At 51.7% G+C, this 19,862-nt stretch overlaps 2 protein-coding genes across 3 annotated transcripts in view; one reads left to right on the top strand and one right to left on the bottom strand.

The window, feature by feature from the left end:
- CAMKK1 (calcium/calmodulin dependent protein kinase kinase 1) overlaps positions 1-4,039 on the top strand; it is a 91,512-nt gene extending 87,473 nt beyond the window's left edge. For both annotated transcript variants that reach the window (XM_030962583.1, XM_030962584.1), the window contains exon 16: positions 3,883-4,039. In XM_030962583.1, the coding sequence (XP_030818443.1) occupies positions 3,883-3,955 (73 nt within the window). In that variant the 3' untranslated portion in view covers positions 3,956-4,039. The remainder of the gene's footprint in view (positions 1-3,882) is intronic.
- A 13,823-nt stretch (positions 4,040-17,862) lies between these two features.
- On the bottom strand, positions 17,863-19,596 carry MIS12 (MIS12 kinetochore complex component). The gene has a single exon (XM_030962641.1). The coding sequence runs from the start codon at positions 19,433-19,435 to the stop codon at positions 18,803-18,805; it is 633 nt and encodes a 210-aa protein (XP_030818501.1). The 5' UTR covers positions 19,436-19,596; the 3' UTR covers positions 17,863-18,802.
- Between the last annotated feature and the right edge of the window lie 266 nt (positions 19,597-19,862).

Here is a 19,862-nt window from a genome sequence, read left to right as displayed (position 1 = left end):
CTTCACCTGCTGCCATTGTCTTCATGATCACTTTCTTCCTTTGTCTCATTGTTTTGCTCTCAGGGACAGATTCCTCTTAAACACATCTGTATATTTGCATCCATCTTTAAGGTAATTCCATGTCTGTGTTTCCCCTGGGTGCTGTAGAAACCTGTGTCCCCTCCTCACCCTGTGTGATTTGTGTGGTAGTCAGAGCATTTGATTCCATCCTTCCTTCCTGTAGGAGCAGTTTTACTGCAGTCATTCTGTGTGTGTGACACTAATGTTTATCTGTGCTTTTTATTATTATTTCTATTTGTAATTCTTTGGCATTTCAGCTGCTTTTAGGGAGGGAGGGGTGAAAAAACAGTTGGGTTTTAGCAGGAAGTGGTGCTCAGCCCCACATTTGCAGAGGGAATAGCTGCAGAATTTGGGAAAGGCTGAGCTTTGGAATTTGAGTTTAATGTTTAGTGGTTGTGCAAAAGAAAAGGCTGGAGCCATCTCTGCTCCAGATGCTCCACGACTCCCTCATGCTTCTGCCTCTGCTGCAGCACTGGGAGGGCTCTGGCAGACAAAAATTGGTTGCTCCAAGTGACCACTTCAGCCAGGACTTCATCAAAACCTTGTCACTTGTCCAGCCACTTGCACAGACCCTTCCAGGAAGTGTTGGTCCAGTTAATTCTGTTAAATAACAAAATAACATTAATGCAAACCATGATGAGCTGCTTACAGACACCTCAGTGGGAAGTCCTAGGATCCAGTGGTCAGGCAGGACACAGCCTCCAGCCAGGCTGGAAGATCTGGGCTGAGAGACTGGGAAACAACCACACATCTCTAAATACCTTTGGGAGCAGCTCCAGCACTCAGGAGACTCTTTCTGGCCTGGTTCATGGCTCTGAGACACAGGGATGGACCAGAGCCAGGATGTCACCTGCTCTGAGTGAGGAAGGACTTGCAGAGATTTTCCAAAAATAGCCAGGAGAAGGCAGGCAGAGGTAGATGGGGACTGACGTGGTGCCACTGCCTCCTGCTGCTGCATTTCCATAGGGAGGAAGGGACTTGAGCAGCCTGCACTGAATGGGAACTCCTGGGGGAATCCAGGGGTGTGTGTTTGTGCTGTGTAGGTTGTCCCACGCCCTCCCTGTGCCCTGCTCCTGTGTTTGGGAGGGCAGTGTGGGGAGGCTCACTCCTTGTGGGACACAAAACTCATGTGACTCCCCAGTGGCTGTGATCCCCCCACAGCCATGCACTCCCCTGGGTTACTGCACAAACCAGGCTCTGCTCCCCTGTGGCTTACAAAACACAGGAGAAACAGAGGCTTGTTTCTCACCAAGAGTTATTTACTGGAGATTCCCATCCAGCCTCAGGCCTCCCACAGGAGCCTGGCTCCTGTGCAGACATGGAGCTCTGGTACTGCATCTCTGCTGCTTTTTGGCTGGTGTTTGCCATCCTGAGGGTCCTCTCAGCCTGCCATGGAGGTGTTTGGAGAGGCAGAGGCTGCTCAGAGTGCTGGGACAGCCCTGAAGACAGCCCTGACAGCAGCAGGATGTGCCAGACAGGGAGCTGGGCTGTGCAGAGCCTCTGCTGCTAAATGAGGTGATCAGTCATTTGAAGAGGGGGATGACAGGCACTGAAGGCAAGGCTGTTCCTCAGCCTTTCCTGCAGGGAAATGGTCCATGAGTTCAAGGTCAGGTTTCTGTTGAAGTGGAGGGAGAAGAGAACATGATTTTTGATCATTTCTGGTTTCTTCAAAAATTGGGTTAGCTCTTAGTGTACTTTGTGTTGTTCCTAGCCGGGAAATACCCCCAGAGCCCCCAAACACTGTGTGCTCCAGGCACTGACACTCCACTGCCAAGCTGGCTTGTCCATGCAGGTTCTACAGAAGGCCCTGGCACAGGGAGGCTGTGGCTGCCCCTGGATCCCTGGCAGTGCCCAAGGCCAGGCTGGATGGGGCTTGGAGCAACCTGGGACAGTGGAAGGTGTCCTGCCCATGGCAGGGGGTGGAACAAGGGGATCTTCAAGGTCTCCTTCCAACCCAAACCGTTCCATGATTCTGTGGTACAGCCAGACTGGTGTGAGCAAGGCTGGACACACCTGGGAGACACAATGCTTGGAGATGGTCACCTCCTTTGTGTTGTGGATATCTTTACGATGGAGAAATGGGTGTTTTAGGTGAAGTCACCTGCCTGTGATCAGTTTCTGCTGTGGGTGGCACCTGGAGGTGTCCCCTTTCCTCCATCCAGTGACAGTGTCATGCTGTCTGGGGGTGGCTGGGCTGGGTGGAGGTGCTGCTCCTCAAGGGTGCCCTGGAGTGCAGTACAGCTCAAGCCTTCTGCATGAGAAAACATCAAAAGTTAGGGGTAGGAGAAAAAGGCTGAAGTTATTGTGGTGTATGTACAGTGCAAGGAAGTGACCTTGGCTGAGATTCTAGGGCTGCTGCTCTCAGGTTTTGGGGACTGCTGTTTTGGGGACCAGGCAGACTCACAGAAAGCAAAATCACACCATTTTTGTGTAGGACAAACTGGGTTCTGGTAGAAACATTCAGTTTTACTGCCATTTACAGCAGCACTTTGGAGAAGCAGCTGTGGTATCAACCCATCCCTCTGATCTTTATTTAAAAATTCAGATTAAAGAAGAGCAAGCCAGAACTCTCCAAATGCAAACTAGATAATTTGGAAACCATGCTGGTGGTCTGCAAGACTTTCCCCTAGAACCAGATACCTCCTTGTGGAGAAGGGCATTCAGGGAAGTGGAGTATCACCCAAGGGGTATCAGGGACAGCCAGAGGTGATACAGAGACTCCATCAGCAGAAGGCATGAAAAGGACAGTTTATTATTACAAATATAGAAATTAGAAATTTTTATAGAAACAATGGTGGACCTAAGACTTGATTGGCCTTTAGGAATCTTCTCTCACACTACTGGTGAACTATGAATAGCACACTCTGGAGAACCCATATCTATAAACAGTTGTTACAGAAAGAGAGATAATAATTGTTTGAATTCTTTCCTCTTTCTCACAGCTTCCCAGGATTTTCCTGGGAGAACCACGTCTTTCTGTTCAGAGAATATGTAATTACTGCAGTGGAGAGCTCAGTTTTTGGGAGCAGAGGCCAAGCAGGTGTCCAGGCCGAGCTGCCCATCCCTGCAGGGCATTGTGCTGGGATATTGCTGAGGGGTTCATTGCTGGTTCACTGCTGCTCCCTGTTGATATAAACCCCCCTGCCTTGCTGTGTGCCCACAATGTCTTTATCTCCTGTGAAAAATGCCAATCGCTTCTTTTTAAGATTTTAAAAGTTTAATAGTAATAAAAGGGTTGTAAAAATAGTAATATAATTAGAGTCACAAAAATTTGGACGATTAGGATTTAGGACAATACAAGACAATAAAAACAAAGAGTTACAGACAGTCTGGGTACCTCTTTCTGGGCAAAATAAGCCCGAAAAAGGACCCACGTTAAGAGAGGATTAACCCTTAAAAACAATAACCTGTTGCATGTTCATACACCTCATACATGATGCATAAATCCCATTCAAACGCAGGATTCTGTCTGGTCAGTGTCAACTTCTTCCTCTTCAGCCTGAGGCATCTCCGGGGCTGAGCGAGGTGGGAAGAAGCTCGTTTCTTCTGATAAGAGAGCAATAAATTCTCTTTCTCTGAAAGATTTAGGTGTCCTGCTGTTTAGGTGTCCACCGTTAGGTGGCTGCTGTCTCGGTGGGGGTGCCTCAGTTTTTGGGAGCAGAGGCCAAGCAGGTGTCCAGGCCCAGCTGCCCATCCCTGCAGGGATATTGTGCTGGGATATTGCTGAGGGGTTCGTTGCTGGTTCATTGCTGCTCGCTGTTGATATAAACCCCCCTGCCTTGCTGTGTGCCCACCATGTCTCTGTCTCCCCACACCGTGCAGAACGCAGGGCAGCAGAGAAGCCGCCCGGGACCCGGAGCTGCCGGACGTGTGCGAGGACGAGCCCGCGGCCTGAGGGCGCGGCTGCTGCTGGGGCCGGCCGCCCTCACCCTCACCGCCCTCAGCGCCCTCATGGCCCAGCCCGGGGCCTGCCCGGCACGGCAGGAACGGAGAGAGCCCGGCAGGAGCCGGCAGGAGCCGAGGGAGCCGGGCAAGCCCGGCGGGAGGAGCCGGGCAGCGGCGGCAGCCCCGGCCGAGGTGCCCGCGGCTCCTCCGTGCGTGCCTTGTGCTTCACCCGAGCGACCGGGCTGGGCTCCTCTCAAGGGGCTTTTCCCCCACAGAGACTTTCTCCTTGTGTTGTTGCATTCTCTACATCAAGCATCAGGGGAAAAAATACTGGTTTTGTATGGGAGGGCAGCTGTTTTATTTAATGCACTTGTGTACATCAGGAGTGCTGCTGGTGTGGAGATGAAGGCAAAATGTCTCTGGGTATCAGTGAAATGAGGATGAGATGCTGCTGTTGGAGTGAACGTCATCCCTCCCCATCTATTTCTTTCTTTCTCTTTCTTCCCTTTTCCTTTTTCCCTTATCCATAGATTGCTTCTAAACTTGGGGTTAGAAGCTTCATCTCAATAGTTCAACAACTGCTAAGAGATTACACTTAAAAAGGTAAATACAAAAAGGGAAGAAAGAGAAAGAAAGACACAGGGAGGGACGATCCCTGAGTTTTGCACGGTGTCAGTCCTGCCCCCAGCCGTGGCTTTAGTCAGGCCGTGCTGCAGAGCAGAGGAGTCACGGGAGATTCCCTGGGTGTGAGTGAGCCCTGGGTGGCACAGAGCCCTGGAGCATGGGGATATGCTGCCACACAGAACAGCTTGGTGCTCCAGGGACAGCTGCCAGGGCTGCTCTGCCAAAGAGCTGGGAATGCTCCCACTCCTGCACCCACGGACCATGGCCTCCAGCTGAAAAGAGTGGCAGGTTTGGGCTTTATTTCATTTCATTTCCATCTCTTCACTTATCTCTTGTGTACCTGATGCTTTTTAATGTCATGAAAATGACCCAAACCGGGAGAGGTTCCTAGGATGGAAAATGTTGGTGCAGGGTTTTTAGGAAGATACAGAGCACAAGTTCACAACTTGATCTTTTAATTTTTTTATTAAAAGGCTTTAATTTTAATTTTGTTTTAAGACTCTGTTTTTTATGCATGTACTGATGCTGCTATTTTATCCATAAATTGCTTCTAAACTTGGGGTTAGAAGCTTCATCTCAATAGTTTGACAACTGGTAAGAGATTACACTTTAAAAGGTAAATACAAAAAGGCAAATACAGCCATTTTTGTGGCTGTTGACTGTACAGACTGTATGGATAATCAGGAATTTCACTCTTCCATTCAGAGAGTAAAAACCAGTGACATCCATCTGTCAAAATATATGTCATTATTTTCCCTTGAGCCTTATGGGGCCTGAACGTGCCCCTGGGAAGCCAGTGGGATTGGAATCTTATTTTATAGTACTTAAAGAAAGGGCATGATTAAATTTGGTTCCTACATAATCATCTTAGTGTCTGGTTTTAGGTTAATCCTGAGGACTTGGGACCTTGTTCCCTCATTTTTTGTGCAGGGGAACACATGTATGAGGGTTGTTGGTAGTGATTGGTGTATCCTGGTGCTCCTGTTCTGTTTGCTGCAATCTCATTTGATGGTTCCCAACATTTTCTAGCTGGGCTTTGCTGCTGGTGCCTTCTGTCTATCCCCAGCCTGGGCTCTTCCTTGTAAATATTGGCGAAATGGGAAAGAACATTGCAGCTTCTCTGTTGAATGGAGACCTCTAATGCTGAAAGCTGCTGTTGGATCCTGTAAAGGTGTTACTGCTGTGGGGCTGAGCTCTGCACTGCTGCTTCCAGGTGCTAAATCCTGCCTGGTTTTTGGTGTCTGCACCAGCTGGGAGCTCAGCATCCCCTGAGGAGCCTGAGCACCAGGAGGATGCCCTGATCCTTTCCCCCAGCCTGGGACATGGGACTTGCTGCTTTGTAATGAAGATTTAGGTACCCAGAGGTAGGGAGTGAAAAGTCTGAGAGCTTTTTCATCTCATTTCATGCAGAATTTCAGGGCTGCAGGGGATTCTGCAAATGGGAAAGATTGTCCAGGTGGAACCACTGCCTGTGGAAGGGACAGTCTGTGCATACAAACTGATCTGTCCTCCAGTTTGTGGAAAAAACTTTCCCCAAGACAGGGCCAGGGAGTGACCTTGGAGCAAAGACACATCTCAGGAACGTGCCCTGCCCCAGGCAGAAAGGGACTTCTGGTAATCCCCATCCCTGTGGGACTTCTGAAGTCTAAGTCCTGGGTTGTGCTCAAAGAGCTCTAAGGATGCAAACATGGGGTTAGTTATTGTATTTTTAATCTGTGGCAAGAATCATTTGCTAACCCAGGCAGTTGGGGTTATTTTAGTGATGCCCAAGGCTGTTCTCAGCCTTAATTAAGCAACCAAACAAATGATACAAATGAGCTCCACATGATGTTCCTTCAGTGGTACCTAAATCATCACTTCAGTTTTGGAGAGGAATGGATGTTTTTTATTATTATTTCAAAATCTACTTTGAAATATTTGCCCTTTCAGCTAAAAGAAATCCTTCTGGAGCTGTTCCCACAGGTCTAAGAACCACCCCCTCGAGCTCTGAGCTCGTGTCACACCTTGTTTCTTCAGCAAAATCTGCCAACAGGCTTTCCTTTATACCCCTAAAAACCCACCCCTATGGTGTCACAAACAGCAGCCTGAAAACCTGCATGAAATGAGTTGAAAAATGCGCCCTGGCAGCAGGAGAAACGCTCAGATAGGCAAAACCAGGCTCTATTCCACAGCTGCAATGAAATCCTTGCTTGTTTATGTGCATGTCAGAGCAGCTCAGGGCAACTGGTTCTGCTCTGAAGAAAGGAAGAGGCTGAAGAGAGGGGATTTATTTGAGAAGAAACATCCCAGGCAAGGCAGCGCTTTCAGCTCTTGAGGAAAATCATTCTCTTCAGCTGGATGGGTAAATATTTGTCTGCTCCTCTCTGTGATGGAGGGGATGGGGTTCAGTGTGGCTCTGCAGAGCAGGTGTGGCGCTCATGCTCTGAGTTTTTCCCCTCCAAATCCTCCCCTCTGCTGTTCCTGGAGCACTGGGATGCTCTGGCCTGGGTTAGCTGGGCTGGGAATCACCAGGAGGGCTCCTCTTTCCCCCATCACCATTGCATCTGGTCAAGTTTTCCAGACTCTTCCAGGCTGAGGATGATTTTCTTGAAAGAAATTTCTCGTCTGGGGGAACAGAACATATCTCTGATCTCCAGGAGGTGGATTTGTCTCACTCAATTAATGGCTCTTGGCCTTTGGTTCTGGGGGCAGTGGTAAGTAAAAATCCTGGTCAGGTCCCTTCTGTCCTGCCCTGGGGAATGCACAGGCCATGTCTTTAACCCTTTGGGCAGGAATGTGCTGCTGCCAATGTCACTCTTGCAGGCAGATGAGGTTTGCAGCATCAGGGCTGCTGATTTGTGTAGGGCTCCAACCAGAGGGATCCCGACAAGGAACAGTGTAGCTGCTCCATGCAAAACAAACAGAGGCTCCATAAAACAACTCCCACGGTGCACTTTCATTCCTTATTTATTGCCAGACTTGCAAGGAGGAGCTGCTGGGAGAAATTTCGTGTTCCTTCAGCACAACTGTGCCCTGAAGCCCTCGGCAGAGCTGCCATGGGGGAGTTTCTCCATCTGTGGTGTGTGGCTGGGAGCTTGTCTGCTCTCCCCAGCTCAGTGCTTTCCCTCCCATCTTGCCCAAAACCCCAAGAGCTTTGTCCCAGCCCCTGAGAGGCCCAGGCTCCCCCAGGGACAGGGATCCCAGTGGATTCCCCAAGGCAGGAGGGCTGTGCTGGGGATGCCACTGAGAGCCCAAGCACCTCTGGGGTGCAGCAGGGAGACCGGAGAGCAGGGAGTGGAGGGTTGGTGTGGAAATGGAGCTGGGATGAGGTGCCAAACCTCTCTGCTGGTTTGTAGGGGAGCAGGGCAGTGCAGGGCATTCCTTTCTGGCCCAGATCCTTCTGCACAAGTCCACGCTCGGCTCGAGTCCCTCCCAGGCTGAATTAACGCACATGACCCTGTTGCTGTGAATGCAGCCTTCCGTGGGATGAGGGAAGGAAAGCAGCTCATCAGTGCCTGCCCTGCTCCTTCCCTTCCTGGAGAAAAGCCATGTTCGCTCAGAGCTACTGCTGGCAGAGCCCAGACCCTCCGTCAGTACCCACAAGCCATCAAAGTGCTCCCAAAAAATTATGTAAATGCAAGAAAACATGAATTGCAACCCTTGAGGGTACAATGCAGATCCTCTGTGCTGTAATTTTGCTGCTCTTTCTGATTTCTAGGCCTGTTCTGTTGATATTTCTGCCTCTTGTTGCACTTGAAGCTGAACCTCTGCCCCTGTATGTGCTCTGCTACGATTCCAGCATGATGTAAATGCACTCAGTACTGTGACAGCACGGGGCTGTTGCACTGTAAATATGTACCATGAAGAGAGAGGCTATTTTTTGCATGCTTTTGTACTGTAGAACCGATGAGAAAATGACAATAAATTCCACAGAGATGACCCTGACTGTAAGTGCATTTCCTACGGCAGCTGCCCCAGTCGCAGTCCCCAGCCGAGCCCGGCTCCAACCCCAAGGCTCCCTTTAGCCCTAAGGGCAGGCCCGGCTCTAAGCCCGGCCTAAGCCCCGATCGCAGCCTAAAGCCGCCCAAAGCCCGGCCCGGCGCCGGCCCCGCCCCCTGGCTGCCCATCACAGCGCCCTCCGGCTGTCGGCCAATCACATCGCCGAGTGCCGTCGTGGCCCCGCCCCCTGCATCTCCGAGACGTCACAGAGGCCTCCACTATTGCTCCAGCCCCCATTGTGTCGTCACAGAGTCCCTATTGGCTGTCGGTGAGCGGGGCGGGGTTTCATTCGCCTATATAAAGTGCGGCGGGAATGCCGGGCTCGGTGAGCGCGCTGCAGCGGCGGCCGGGGCTGGCGGAGCTCTGCACCCTCAGCCCCGCGACGCCGGAGTCTCGGGGCCGCCCCTGCCTCGCAGCGCCGCGACCCTGCGGGCCCGGGCTACGGGGGGGTGCGCGCCGTGCTTGGGAGGGAGGTGGGAGCGCCCTTTGTGGCCGCTCGCGGCTCCCTGCGCCGGCCCCGCCATCTCCCCCGCCCCAAACAGGAGAGGGACAAAGTGCCGGCACCCCCTGATCGAAGAGGGACAGCGAGAAAATGCCGGCTCCTCAAAATCGAAGAAGGACGGAGAGCAGCTCCGGCCGGTCAAAGCCAAGTAGGGCGCAGAACGGCCGGGGGCTGCGAGGCCGGCGACAGCGGCGAGCCCCCGCAAACCGCAGGGGCACAGAGAGAATGGCCCCAATGGCCCCCCAGAGCGGAGGACGATGGAACCACCGCGCCCTAAATCGAGGGGGGGGAGAGAACCCACGCCGGCCCTCCCTGAGTCGGAGGGACATGGACACAATGCCAGATTCCCCCATATCTGAGAGGGACAGGCGCAGACGGTCCCCCCAAAAGCGGATGGGGACCGAGACCACCCCCAGCCTTGCAAAGGTAAGGAGGATCGAGAAACTCCCCATCATCCTGCAGGATGAGACGGGCGAGGACACGTCCTTCCCAAGCATCCCCCAGGGCGAGGGGAACGGAGACCCCTCGAGCACCGCCCCTCCTTCCCCCGCCCCCATCGACGAAGCAAAATAAAATTGGCAGAAATCCAATTTAACTGCACACCGAAGGCTTTGACTGATGTTTGTTAACCCGACGAGGGGAGACCCCTGAGCCTTCTCTCCTTAGGGGAGAGGAGGATAAGACCTGCTGGCAACTCCAAAGGCCAGATGAGCACGGGGAAGCCCCCGGTCCCCCCAAAAGAGAGGAGAAGGGAGAACCTCCCACCCCCGCCCCGGCCAAAGTCAAGGACAAAACCAGACCCACTCCAGCTATCCCCAAAAAGGGTACTTATATGTGAAATGAAATAAGGATTTCCTATAAAGAAATCATATAAGGAAACACGGCTATCTTTACATTTCAGTGACATCTTCACAAAGGTAAGTGCATTAAAATTTGAATTCCACCCCTTTCCTCTCAAGCAGCACATTTCTTTGTCTTCAAGTACACAAGCAACAAAGTCACGACAAGTGACAGTGGCAGATCACATTGCTGTCACAGTGGCTCCCAGCTCACTTCACCAGCTCGTGTCTGTTGTTTTTTGCTGCCCAGTGAAACGGCAAAACCTTTGTCTGGTTGTCAAACATCATATCCTTCTTCTGTCAGTCCTTCACATCGCTCTGGCATTTCATCCCTTAAATGAGAAAAAAAAAGTCAATTTAATTACGTCTTCAATATTCTCCAGTCTGGAGACAGTTGAATCGGAAAGAAAAAATACATCACACTAAGGATAACGTAGTAGTTCCTACTTTAGGAAATTCCACACGGCATTCCATGGAAACCTTGGAAAAACAGTGGGGCTGTGCATTGAGGAGTACATTTGTCTACAAAAACAAAGTTCCTGGAAATTTTTTATTTCCACTAGCACCTCTAAGTGATTTTCCTTCTTACACTAGAGGGAGAAAATGAAACTGGAAATGTTTCCTTTGTAAAAATATCCATCCTGGCTCACATTTCAGGACACTTCCATCTCTTTCCCCACTTTGCCCATTAAGAACATGAACTTACACTATAGCCTTGCAAATATCACAGGTGCTCAGGTCTTCAGCAATGGGAGGTGGGCCTGGCAGACTTGATCTCCACGGGCACTGTGCCCGCTGAGCCCATGAGGTCCACGAGGCCCATGGCAATGGCCTTTACACCGTTGGTCAACCAAACCCTTACTAACCATCGTTATTTGTTGGCTGCACACCCCACACACCTCCCTCCTCACCAGAAGCACTCACTGTGCCTGTCAGGTTCTGTAAATACAAACAAAGATGGTCATCCCAAGCACAGTTTCTCTCATGCTGGAGAAAGGGAGGCTCAGAGGGGACCTTCTCTCTCCCCACAATTCCCTGAAAGGAGCAGTGCCACCTCCTTGCTGGCCCGCTTCCCACAGGAGTTCAAGGCCCTTTGGGAGCATTTCCACCCCCAGCCAAGGCCCAATGTCCCCTCACAACGACCAGCAGGGTGAGGAGGAGCCGCCATTTCAGGGCAAACCGTGGTATTTTTTTTGGGGGGGGTACAATGAGCCCAACACCATGGGAGTGCCTCCAGCACCTCAGCATTTCCCATGGGCTCCATGCCTATGACTGACGACGCTGCAGTCCCAGCAGGTCAAAGGCCCAGCCCAGCTTCCCGTTTCAGAGGAAGAAAGAGGAGGAATTTTGTTAGGGCTCAACCTGAAATGACATTTTGCCACTGCTAATTGTTCTACAGCTTTGGAGAGGAGCAAGGTCTCTGTTCCGGCCACCCGGTGGCCCTCGGAACGCACACACAGGCCCTTGCGGCACTTCCGGTGACCCCAAGTTGCTCCGTCAGTTTGAAAGGGCAGCTGTTGTTTCACTGTTGCATTTCTTATCTTACTAAAGCCACTCCAACCAGTACTACAGCCTGAGCTTGAAGACACAAAACCATCTACAGGGAGGAGAGGCATCAAAACCTTGACAAAGGCAGGAGGGAAGACTCTGATTTCCCCTTTTCCCAAGAGGTTTCTTTAGCCGGAGTTGCTAACAAGGACCAGACGCGACAGCCCGCAATGGGTCGGTGGCAGGTTTATTTTTCCGGCCCTCAGTCCCGCGTGGGACTCGGTGACTGGCTGCTGCAGGGGCTCCAGCCAGGCATCAAAGGCGCCCGCCCCGCACCCAAGGGTGGCGCAAGATGTCCTCCAGCTCGGCCCGGTCCACGGGGTGCTTGCCCAAACACCAGCGGATCAGGTGTTGGCACTCTGGGGAGAGAAGGCAGAAAGCGCCGCTCGCTGGCACGAGGCTCCTGCCCGGCCGCTGCCGGCCAGCGCCGCCTGTCTCCCCTAGGAACACCCATGTACTGCCCGCCCGAGTGGATCTGCCTGGGCTTCTACCGCGAGGAGCCGGCCACCGTCTGGTCCCTGGGCGTGCTGCTCTACGTCATGGTCTGCGGGTGCTTCCCCTTCCAGGACGACCATGGCATCGTGTCGGGGCAGCTCTTCTTCTGGCGGCAGGTCTCTCCAGGTTGGTGTGGGCCTCGAGAAGGCGGCTTTGGCAGATGGCGGCGCGCAGCCCGGCCCGGCCCTGCCGCAGCTCGGCGGGAGCTCGCTGTGCCCTCGAGGGCCGGCCGCAGCAGGCGGCCCGTGAGGGGCCGGCTGTGGCACGCCGGGCTGGAGGAGGCGGCCGTGTCCTGCCGTGCCGCTGTCCCGCCAAGGGCAGCTCTGAGCACTCGCAGCCTGGCCCGGCTTCTGCAGGCACTGCCGGCAGCGGCCGGGCAGGAGCCTCGTGCCAGCGAGCGGCGCTTTCTGCCTTCTCTCCCCAGAGTGCCAACACCTGATCCGCTGGTGTTTGGGCAAGCACCCCGTGGACCGGGCCGAGCTGGAGGACATCTTGCGCCACCCTTGGGTGCGGGGCGGGCGCCTTTGATGCCTGGCTGGAGCCCCTGCAGCAGCCAGTCACCGAGTCCCACGCGGGACTGAGGGCCGGAAAAATAAACCTGCCACCGACCCATTGCGGGCTGGTGTGGTCAAGTATAGTCCTTGTTAGCAACTCCAGGTAAAGAAACCTGTTGCAAAACAGGTAATCAGAGTCTTCCCTCCAGTCTTTGTCAAACTTTTGTTGTCTTTTTCCAATTAGGTAGATTTGTCTTGCAGAGTGTAGACGTTTCCTTTAGGAAAGGACTGTGTGCTCCTTCACAGGTACTGGTTTCGGCATGACCTGCTCATCTCTGAGGATGCAGATGGCCAGGAAAAGACTGAAAGTATAGAAGTGAACCCAGCCCATAGCAGTACAGCAGTTCTAGAAGGATGTGTTTCAGGAGCAAATATCCTGGTGCTGCCAATTCCCATTCCATGGCTCTGAGGAAAATGTAGGTGCACCATAGAAGAGCCTTGCTGTGGTGCTGGGTATGATCCTGCAGCAGCAAAGGCAGGTGTCCCCATGTCCTGCCTATGCTGTGGAGTAGGCTGGGGAGGAGCAGGACAAGAGGAAGAACTCCACAATTGGGTTACTTGTGGTGAGAAATCTCAGCACTCCCAGTGCCTTCTTGAGAGCTGCTGGACCAGAGGTGGAGGAAGTCCTTTGGATAGGACTGTCTGCCCCCTCAGAGCCACAGCTGTCTGCAGAAGCTCCTCATCCCTGAGGATGCAGATGGCCAGGAAATGCCTGGAAGTAAAAAGGGGAGCCCAGCCCTCGCCAAGATGTTCCCAGAGGCAAGTGTTCCAGCAGCAAGTGTCCTGGAGCTGCCAGCTCCCTATCCATGGCTCCCAGGATGCTGTGGCCAAAATTAAGGACAAATGCAGGGGATAGAGATCCCCAAACCACCTGACAGGGGAGAGTGCACAAAGGTTCCCTGGTCCCCCATAGGGCAGTTGAGGATGGAGACCACCCAGATGTCCCCAGGGAAGAGGAGAATGGAGACTCCCCCCCCAATCCCCTTCAGAAGGGAGAAGCAGAGACACGTTCTATTTTTCCTTTTTAATTATTTTTCCTTTTTACTTTTTTATTTTCTTTTATTTGTTTTATGTTTCTGTAGCAGTAAATCAAGATGGAGCTCTCTGGCTCTGTTCCCAAGAGGGCAGCCTTTGGGTGCAGCCCATGAACACGGCATTGGAGTCTGTGTGTCACCAAAACTGCAGGAAAAACAGAAAGTTTCCAACAACATCTTCGCATTGTCAGAGAAGCAGGCATCCTTTCATTCTGGCCAAGATATGCAATAGAATTATTTCATCCACACATGCCTGGCATGTGCAGTGAAAATCACTCTGACCCCCATGATTCTTTACCAGACTTTTCTCATATTTCTCAATAAAGACCCCAAAGAAATTCTCCTTTATTGCTTCTGTATTATACAATGCTTAGGATCTGATGTCTTCACTGTGAGGGTGGGGAGGCCCTGGCACTAGTGTCCCAGAGAAGCTGTGGCTGTCCTATCCCTGTCCAAGGCCTGGTTGGATGGGCCTTGGAGCAACCTGGGATTGTGGAAGGCGTCCCTGCCCATGGCAGGGTGAAACGAGATGAGTTTTAAATCCCTCCCAACCCAAACCACTCTGGGACTCTGTGTTCTGCTCAAACACACTACGGGCCCCAATAGCTGCCAATGCCAAACCTACCTGATAATTGATGGATAAATAAATTCCTGGCAACCACACCACAAAAGGAAGGGAAACAGCTCCATAAGAAGGACTGGCAGAGGCTGAGGTTGGAGATGGGGACATTGAGGGTTCCTTACTGCACAAGCTCTCTTCCTGGATTAATGCTGTCCATCCACTTCAGATGGATTCATACCCCAGCATTTTGTCAGGGAGTAAATAAAATAGTGAAATCAGAATTGCTGGTTCCCTGGGAATGCAGAGTCCTGGTGAGGTCACATCGCTGCCACCATGGCACACCCAGCCCTGACATGGTCAGTGACACATCCCAGGCCACTAAATGCCCCTGGAGCTCATGATCATTTAGAATCTTGCTGGGGACTGTTTGGGCTTGGATCCAGCCAGGTAAATGGCTTGAAATCCGCTTCCCCTAATTTTCTTGTAAGTGGGCTATGCATCAAAATGGATTTCTAGAGCAGTAAATTATAATTTAGTGCCTATTATAATATTCATTAAGAGCTGCTGTCTGCTGCAGTGTTACACCAAATACTAATTATTAGAAATTAAGGTGACAGGAGGGATTCATATTCTGAATTGTGTAAGTGGGAGTAATAAGAGCCTACGAGGGATAAGCAGACACAGCAGCAGGAGGGTTTCCCTCCTATGGGGAAATCAGGGGTAATGGAATCCCCAGTAGGACAGCCCTGGGAGGCATGGCTGCCCAGGAAAGGGGACAGGATTAATCAGAGCTACAGACACAGATCCCAAGCAGAGGGGTCATAGCTGTGACCATTGGGTTCAAAGTGTTCAGTTTTGGGACATCACCACCTGGCAGGATCCACCCAGAGGATTTGCCTCCAAAGGCTCCATCTTGCCTCAATGTTATTTTTCTAATTTGTTTTGCTTTCTAGTTTTGTTTATTTTTTGATTCCTCTTCAAGCTGAAATTAAATTCCTACAATGATTTTGTCACAACCTAGTCTAGTAAAAGGTATCTCTGCTCATGGCAGGGAATAGAAGATCTTTAAGGTCCCTTCCAACCCAAACCCAACTGCAGCAGGGTGAGATGGATGCACAGCAGGATGAACAGCCAGGGAGCCAGCCAAAGCCATGAAGAGCTGTGTGAGGGACATGGTTTTTTCTTTTTAATCACAATCCCTCTCTCCTATGGTTTAATTAGGGGAAAAACCCCTCACATATGTGAAAGTGATTCCTTTGTTGCCAGACATTTCCAGGTTTTCCATTTTATTCTCCTTGAGTAGGAAAAAATCATTTCCCATCTTCTTTTCTAACAGTTTCCAGGGATGTCCCACAAACACAGCCAGGAGCCACCAGCAGCCAAGCCCTGACTGAGTTTCTTTGCCTGAGTAAATCAATGTTTAGCCACTAATGGGAGCTGAATGCCCATTTTCCCTGCCCCATTTATTTTATTGCCAGGGCTGGGGTGCAGGGGAGGCAGCACTGGGGCAGCTCTCTGTAAATCCCAGTGAGCACTTGGAGTGTTCACTCCCATCCCATTTTATGGTGTCTGATGTGCAAACACATTAGGGAAGAGCTGCTGGAATAACTCACAGGGCCTGGCTCTCTCTCTGTCCATCTCCATTAGTTTTCATTTGGAATTCCCACAGGGTTGGGGTGCTCTTGCTCAGTTTGTGCCAGCAAAAATCCCTGTGGAAGACAATTTTTTGCCACAACACGGTTTTCTTCATTATTAGAGTGAATAAGTATCTTTATCCCTGCCGTGCTGGTCCCTTCAGCCTTGCTGTGGGATGTGGACAGGGATGGGAGCCCTGAGCCACCGTGGGATGGCAATAGCAGGAGCTGACCCACCACCAGCTTGAGGTGAAGTGATTAAAGCTTGTGGCTGCCACCAGCATTTCCTGCCTGTAATTAATGCTTTTAATGAGGAGGCATATGGTAACCCCCTCCTCCCCCGGCATTTTGCCAGGTGTGAGTTCATTAACAGCTGCTAATTACACCATAATTCAGTGTATAAGTCAAGGAGGGCTACACTGCTCCAACTGCCTGTGAATGCTGCCAAAAATTTCTTAGTCTAAATTTTCTGTTTTCTCCTTATACAGAGAACTGAACCCCTGGGGGTGTGCAGGGCAAACCAGCATCCCTGGGACACAGAGCCAGCACATTCCCTGCTTTCCCTGACCCCTGTCCATGCACAGGGCCTACAATTCCAGCTGCACTCCTCCTCCTCACAGCCAGGACATGCTTTTATTCCCAGAGGTGAGCTTTGCTGGAAGTCTGATATTCCCAGGAACTGTAGAGGGGCTTGAAGCCATTGTCTCTCTGATGGAGCATCCAGCTGCCAGGACATCCTCAGCCCCGTGGATCCTCAGGGCTCCTTCTGCATGTCCCAGAGCAGGAGGGCATTATCCTGGTGGGAAAATCAGCAGCTTTATTTCCCTCAGACCTCAGCTCTGCTGCTGGAGTGTTCATTGCACCAAGTGCTTAACATCAAGGCTCTTTCTCCTGAAAAAATGCTCTTGGAAATGTTTTGCCAGCAGCTGGTTGCAGTTTTTACATTGGGTATTTTGCAGTACCTCACTCCCAGCCTGGAGCTCTGAATATTCCAGCTCCATGCAAGTATTGGGAGAAAATGAGCATTAAAATCATCCCCCTGGAAGTTCTGCCCCTCCTTTCCAAGCCAGTCCCAGGTCCTGCTCCTGGTGCTACCCTGTCTGTGCCTGCCTTGTCACCAGTGGGACCATGGCCATGGACACTGTGGATGTGCCTGAGAGCAATGGGAGCCTGGGGACAGGGGACAAGGACAGATGGAGAGGCCACTGGGGATGGAGCCAGGGTTTGTCAAGCTGCTCTTGAGGCTCTGAATCTCCAGAGACACCACCAACACATGGATTTGCAGTTGGGAATGCCTCACCAGTGCCATTGGTCCAGCCTCTGTGCATGTGGCACTCGGGACAGGTGAGTGTGGCCATGGCAGAGCTGGGGAACTGCTGGGACTTTTCCAGCCCAAAGAATTCTGTGATTCCACGAGCTCCCTGCCCGAGGGCACTGCTCCTGCACCACTCTCTGGAGCATCAGGATGTAATTTATTGTAAAATATTTGATTATGGTGACTGCAGTGCTGGCAGTGTGTGTGGGAGGATGGCATTTCTGAGAGAAGGTGGGAAGGGACGATCACAGGAGGGCCTGAGGCCAGCATGGGTTAAATCCACACCAGGAGGGTGGGATGGTCAGTCCCAGATTTAGTTTGGGACACATTTCCCTGGTTGGTGACACAGCAGGACATGAAAATGCCAGGGGTCAGGGAGTGGGCCAGGCACAGCCCAGTCCAACCACCATGCCCAGCATCCCCCTCACCCAGCACTCCAGCTGGGTGGAACCCTGGCCTGGCACTGAAATTGTCTCTCTCTGTCTGGGAGAGGAGAAACCTGTGAAAATGGGAATAATTCCTTTTTGAAGGAAAATGCAGTGTTGGGGTGTACAAACTCAGTAGGGTCCAGCTTTCTGCCAATCCGCGTGTGGTCATTCTGGGCATGGAACACCCAGGAAAAATGTCTCCTATTTACTGAGGATAAAACAAATGATTCACCCGAGGAAACTCAGTAATTCTTGATGTCCAGGAAAGTCACACTGAGCTGCAAAACCAGACCAAACTCCTGTGGAGCAGATCCCTGCGCCGGGCTGCTGCTGCCCTCTGCTGCCAAGTGAGACTTCTCACATCTTCTCAATCCAGGGAGGAAAGAATTTCAAACTGTCTTTTATGTTTTCAATACACTTTTTTATTGCAATAACCTCTAAATTATTTACAGGGTTAATGTCTTTTAAACCTCTACGCTATTAAAGTAGAAATTAATATTGATATTTAATGATAGGACTAAGGAGATAAAAAAACTGCCATGGAAAGATGCACAGAGTGTCAGGGATTTTGAATTAAGTACAGAGAGAATAAGTTTAATAAAGACACAAAAGCTTATCAACATTCATAACATTTTCACAGGAAAATCTGATTAAATGGTAATAAGAGAAACTGAAACTTTGTTTAGTAGAAAAGGGACACTGGGCAACAAAAAAACTCCCAAACAAATATATAAAGCAACATAAGGTGAAGTAGGACAAAGTGATGGAATTACTAATTTCCTCCAGTGGCTTCTGCTCTGTGCTGAGAGACACACAAGTGGAGAAACACAGGTGGAACGGTGAGGAACCCTGAAATTCCAGAAACTGGGCTGAAATTTGGTTTGATGCCAACAGATGTCATCAGAACCTTGTCAACAGCATCGGTGTCATCCTCCTCCCTGCATTTCCTCCTTGCTGGTTTCCCAAACACAGAGAAGGGCACCGTAGCCACGGCCAGGCAGCTCCTTTGCCCGTGGCCTCACTGACCTCACACCTACACATTCCTACAAGTCTTAACGAGGCTTTGTTTCTATAACCATACAACAGGCAAGTGCTACATTGTGCTCAAAGGTAACATTCAGAATTTTCAAACGCTGGTTGTGCGACCCAAAACTGACGAAGTTAACAATCTGAGTTACATTTTACAGGCTTTCTCCCCTTCCTGCCTTAGGGAGGAGCAAACTGGCACAGTTCCGCAGCTTTTAGACCAAATCCTGGCAGGACGAGTGGAGTAAGGGGAAGATAAGCCCCTGTAATTTTAAGCAAGCTCTCTGTATGGCATCTGTTGCCTTCTCAGAATTTCCATTACATTAACTGATCATGCTGGTTCATTTTTTTGCTCTTCTCCTCAACTTCTTTCAGCACATCCTGCAATTTCTTAGCGCTCTGTGTCAGGAAGGTAAAACTTTCCTTGAAGTTGCCGGCTCCGTGCTCCCTGCAGATGTTCTCAAGCCCATCAAAGCACTGCAAAATCTTCTCCAGCTCGGCCTTGACAACCTTCTGCTCCTCCAGCTCTGCCTGCAGCTCCTGCTCCAGGACCGCCTCTGCCCTGCACTGCTGCTGCAGCTGCTGCAGCTCATCCTGCAGCGCCTGGAATTCCTCCTCGCTGTAGGGATACTGCTCCTGCACCTTGTCCTCGGGCAGCAGCACGTTCTTGGGGATGTTCAGCACCAGCTGCAGCAGCACTTCTTCCATTTTAGAGAACAGTTTATCGAAGTGCTCCTTCATGAAGAGCAGGAATTTCTCGGTGCATTTCCGGATCTTGGAAGGGCTGATTTTGCAGCCGGGAATGCCGTCCAGCTTCTTCAGCATCACGCCCTCCACCACCAGCATCATTTCGAACAGGTAGTCCTGGAAGGCGATGTAAACGCGCAGCATGCAGGTCTGAGGCGTGAACCCGAAGAACTGCGCCTCGTAGGTCATGGGATCCACCGACATGGCGGCGGGGGCCGGGCCGGCCGGGAAAGGTGGGACTCACAGGGCGTTACCCGAGCCAGCGGGGCCGCTGCTGCCGCTGGTGTTCGCGGGGCCCGGGGCCTCTCCTGCCGCTGGTGTTCGCGGGCTGAGCACGGGCCCGCTGCTGCCGCTGGTGTTCGCGGGGCCCGCTGGTGTTCGCGGGGCCCGGCGCCGCTCTGTCCCAGGACGGTTCCCAGACCCGCCGGCGCCGCTGCTGCTTTCCCGCTTCGCTCAAACACCGCCTCAAGGCGCCCCGCCCGCAGCCAATCAGCGCCCGCTAGGACCCGCTCCCGACCAATCACCGAGCGCTCCGTCCCTTGGTGGGCGGGCCAAGCTCGGCATCTCGGCCAATGACAGCGAAGGGTGTAGGCGGGCACTGCAAGACGACCAATAGGAGCGAGGAGCGGCG

This window comes from Camarhynchus parvulus, chromosome 19, assembly GCF_901933205.1.
Source record: "Camarhynchus parvulus chromosome 19, STF_HiC, whole genome shotgun sequence".
NCBI lineage: Eukaryota > Metazoa > Chordata > Aves > Passeriformes > Thraupidae > Camarhynchus > Camarhynchus parvulus.
This window is presented reverse-complemented; position numbering and strand designations above follow the sequence as displayed.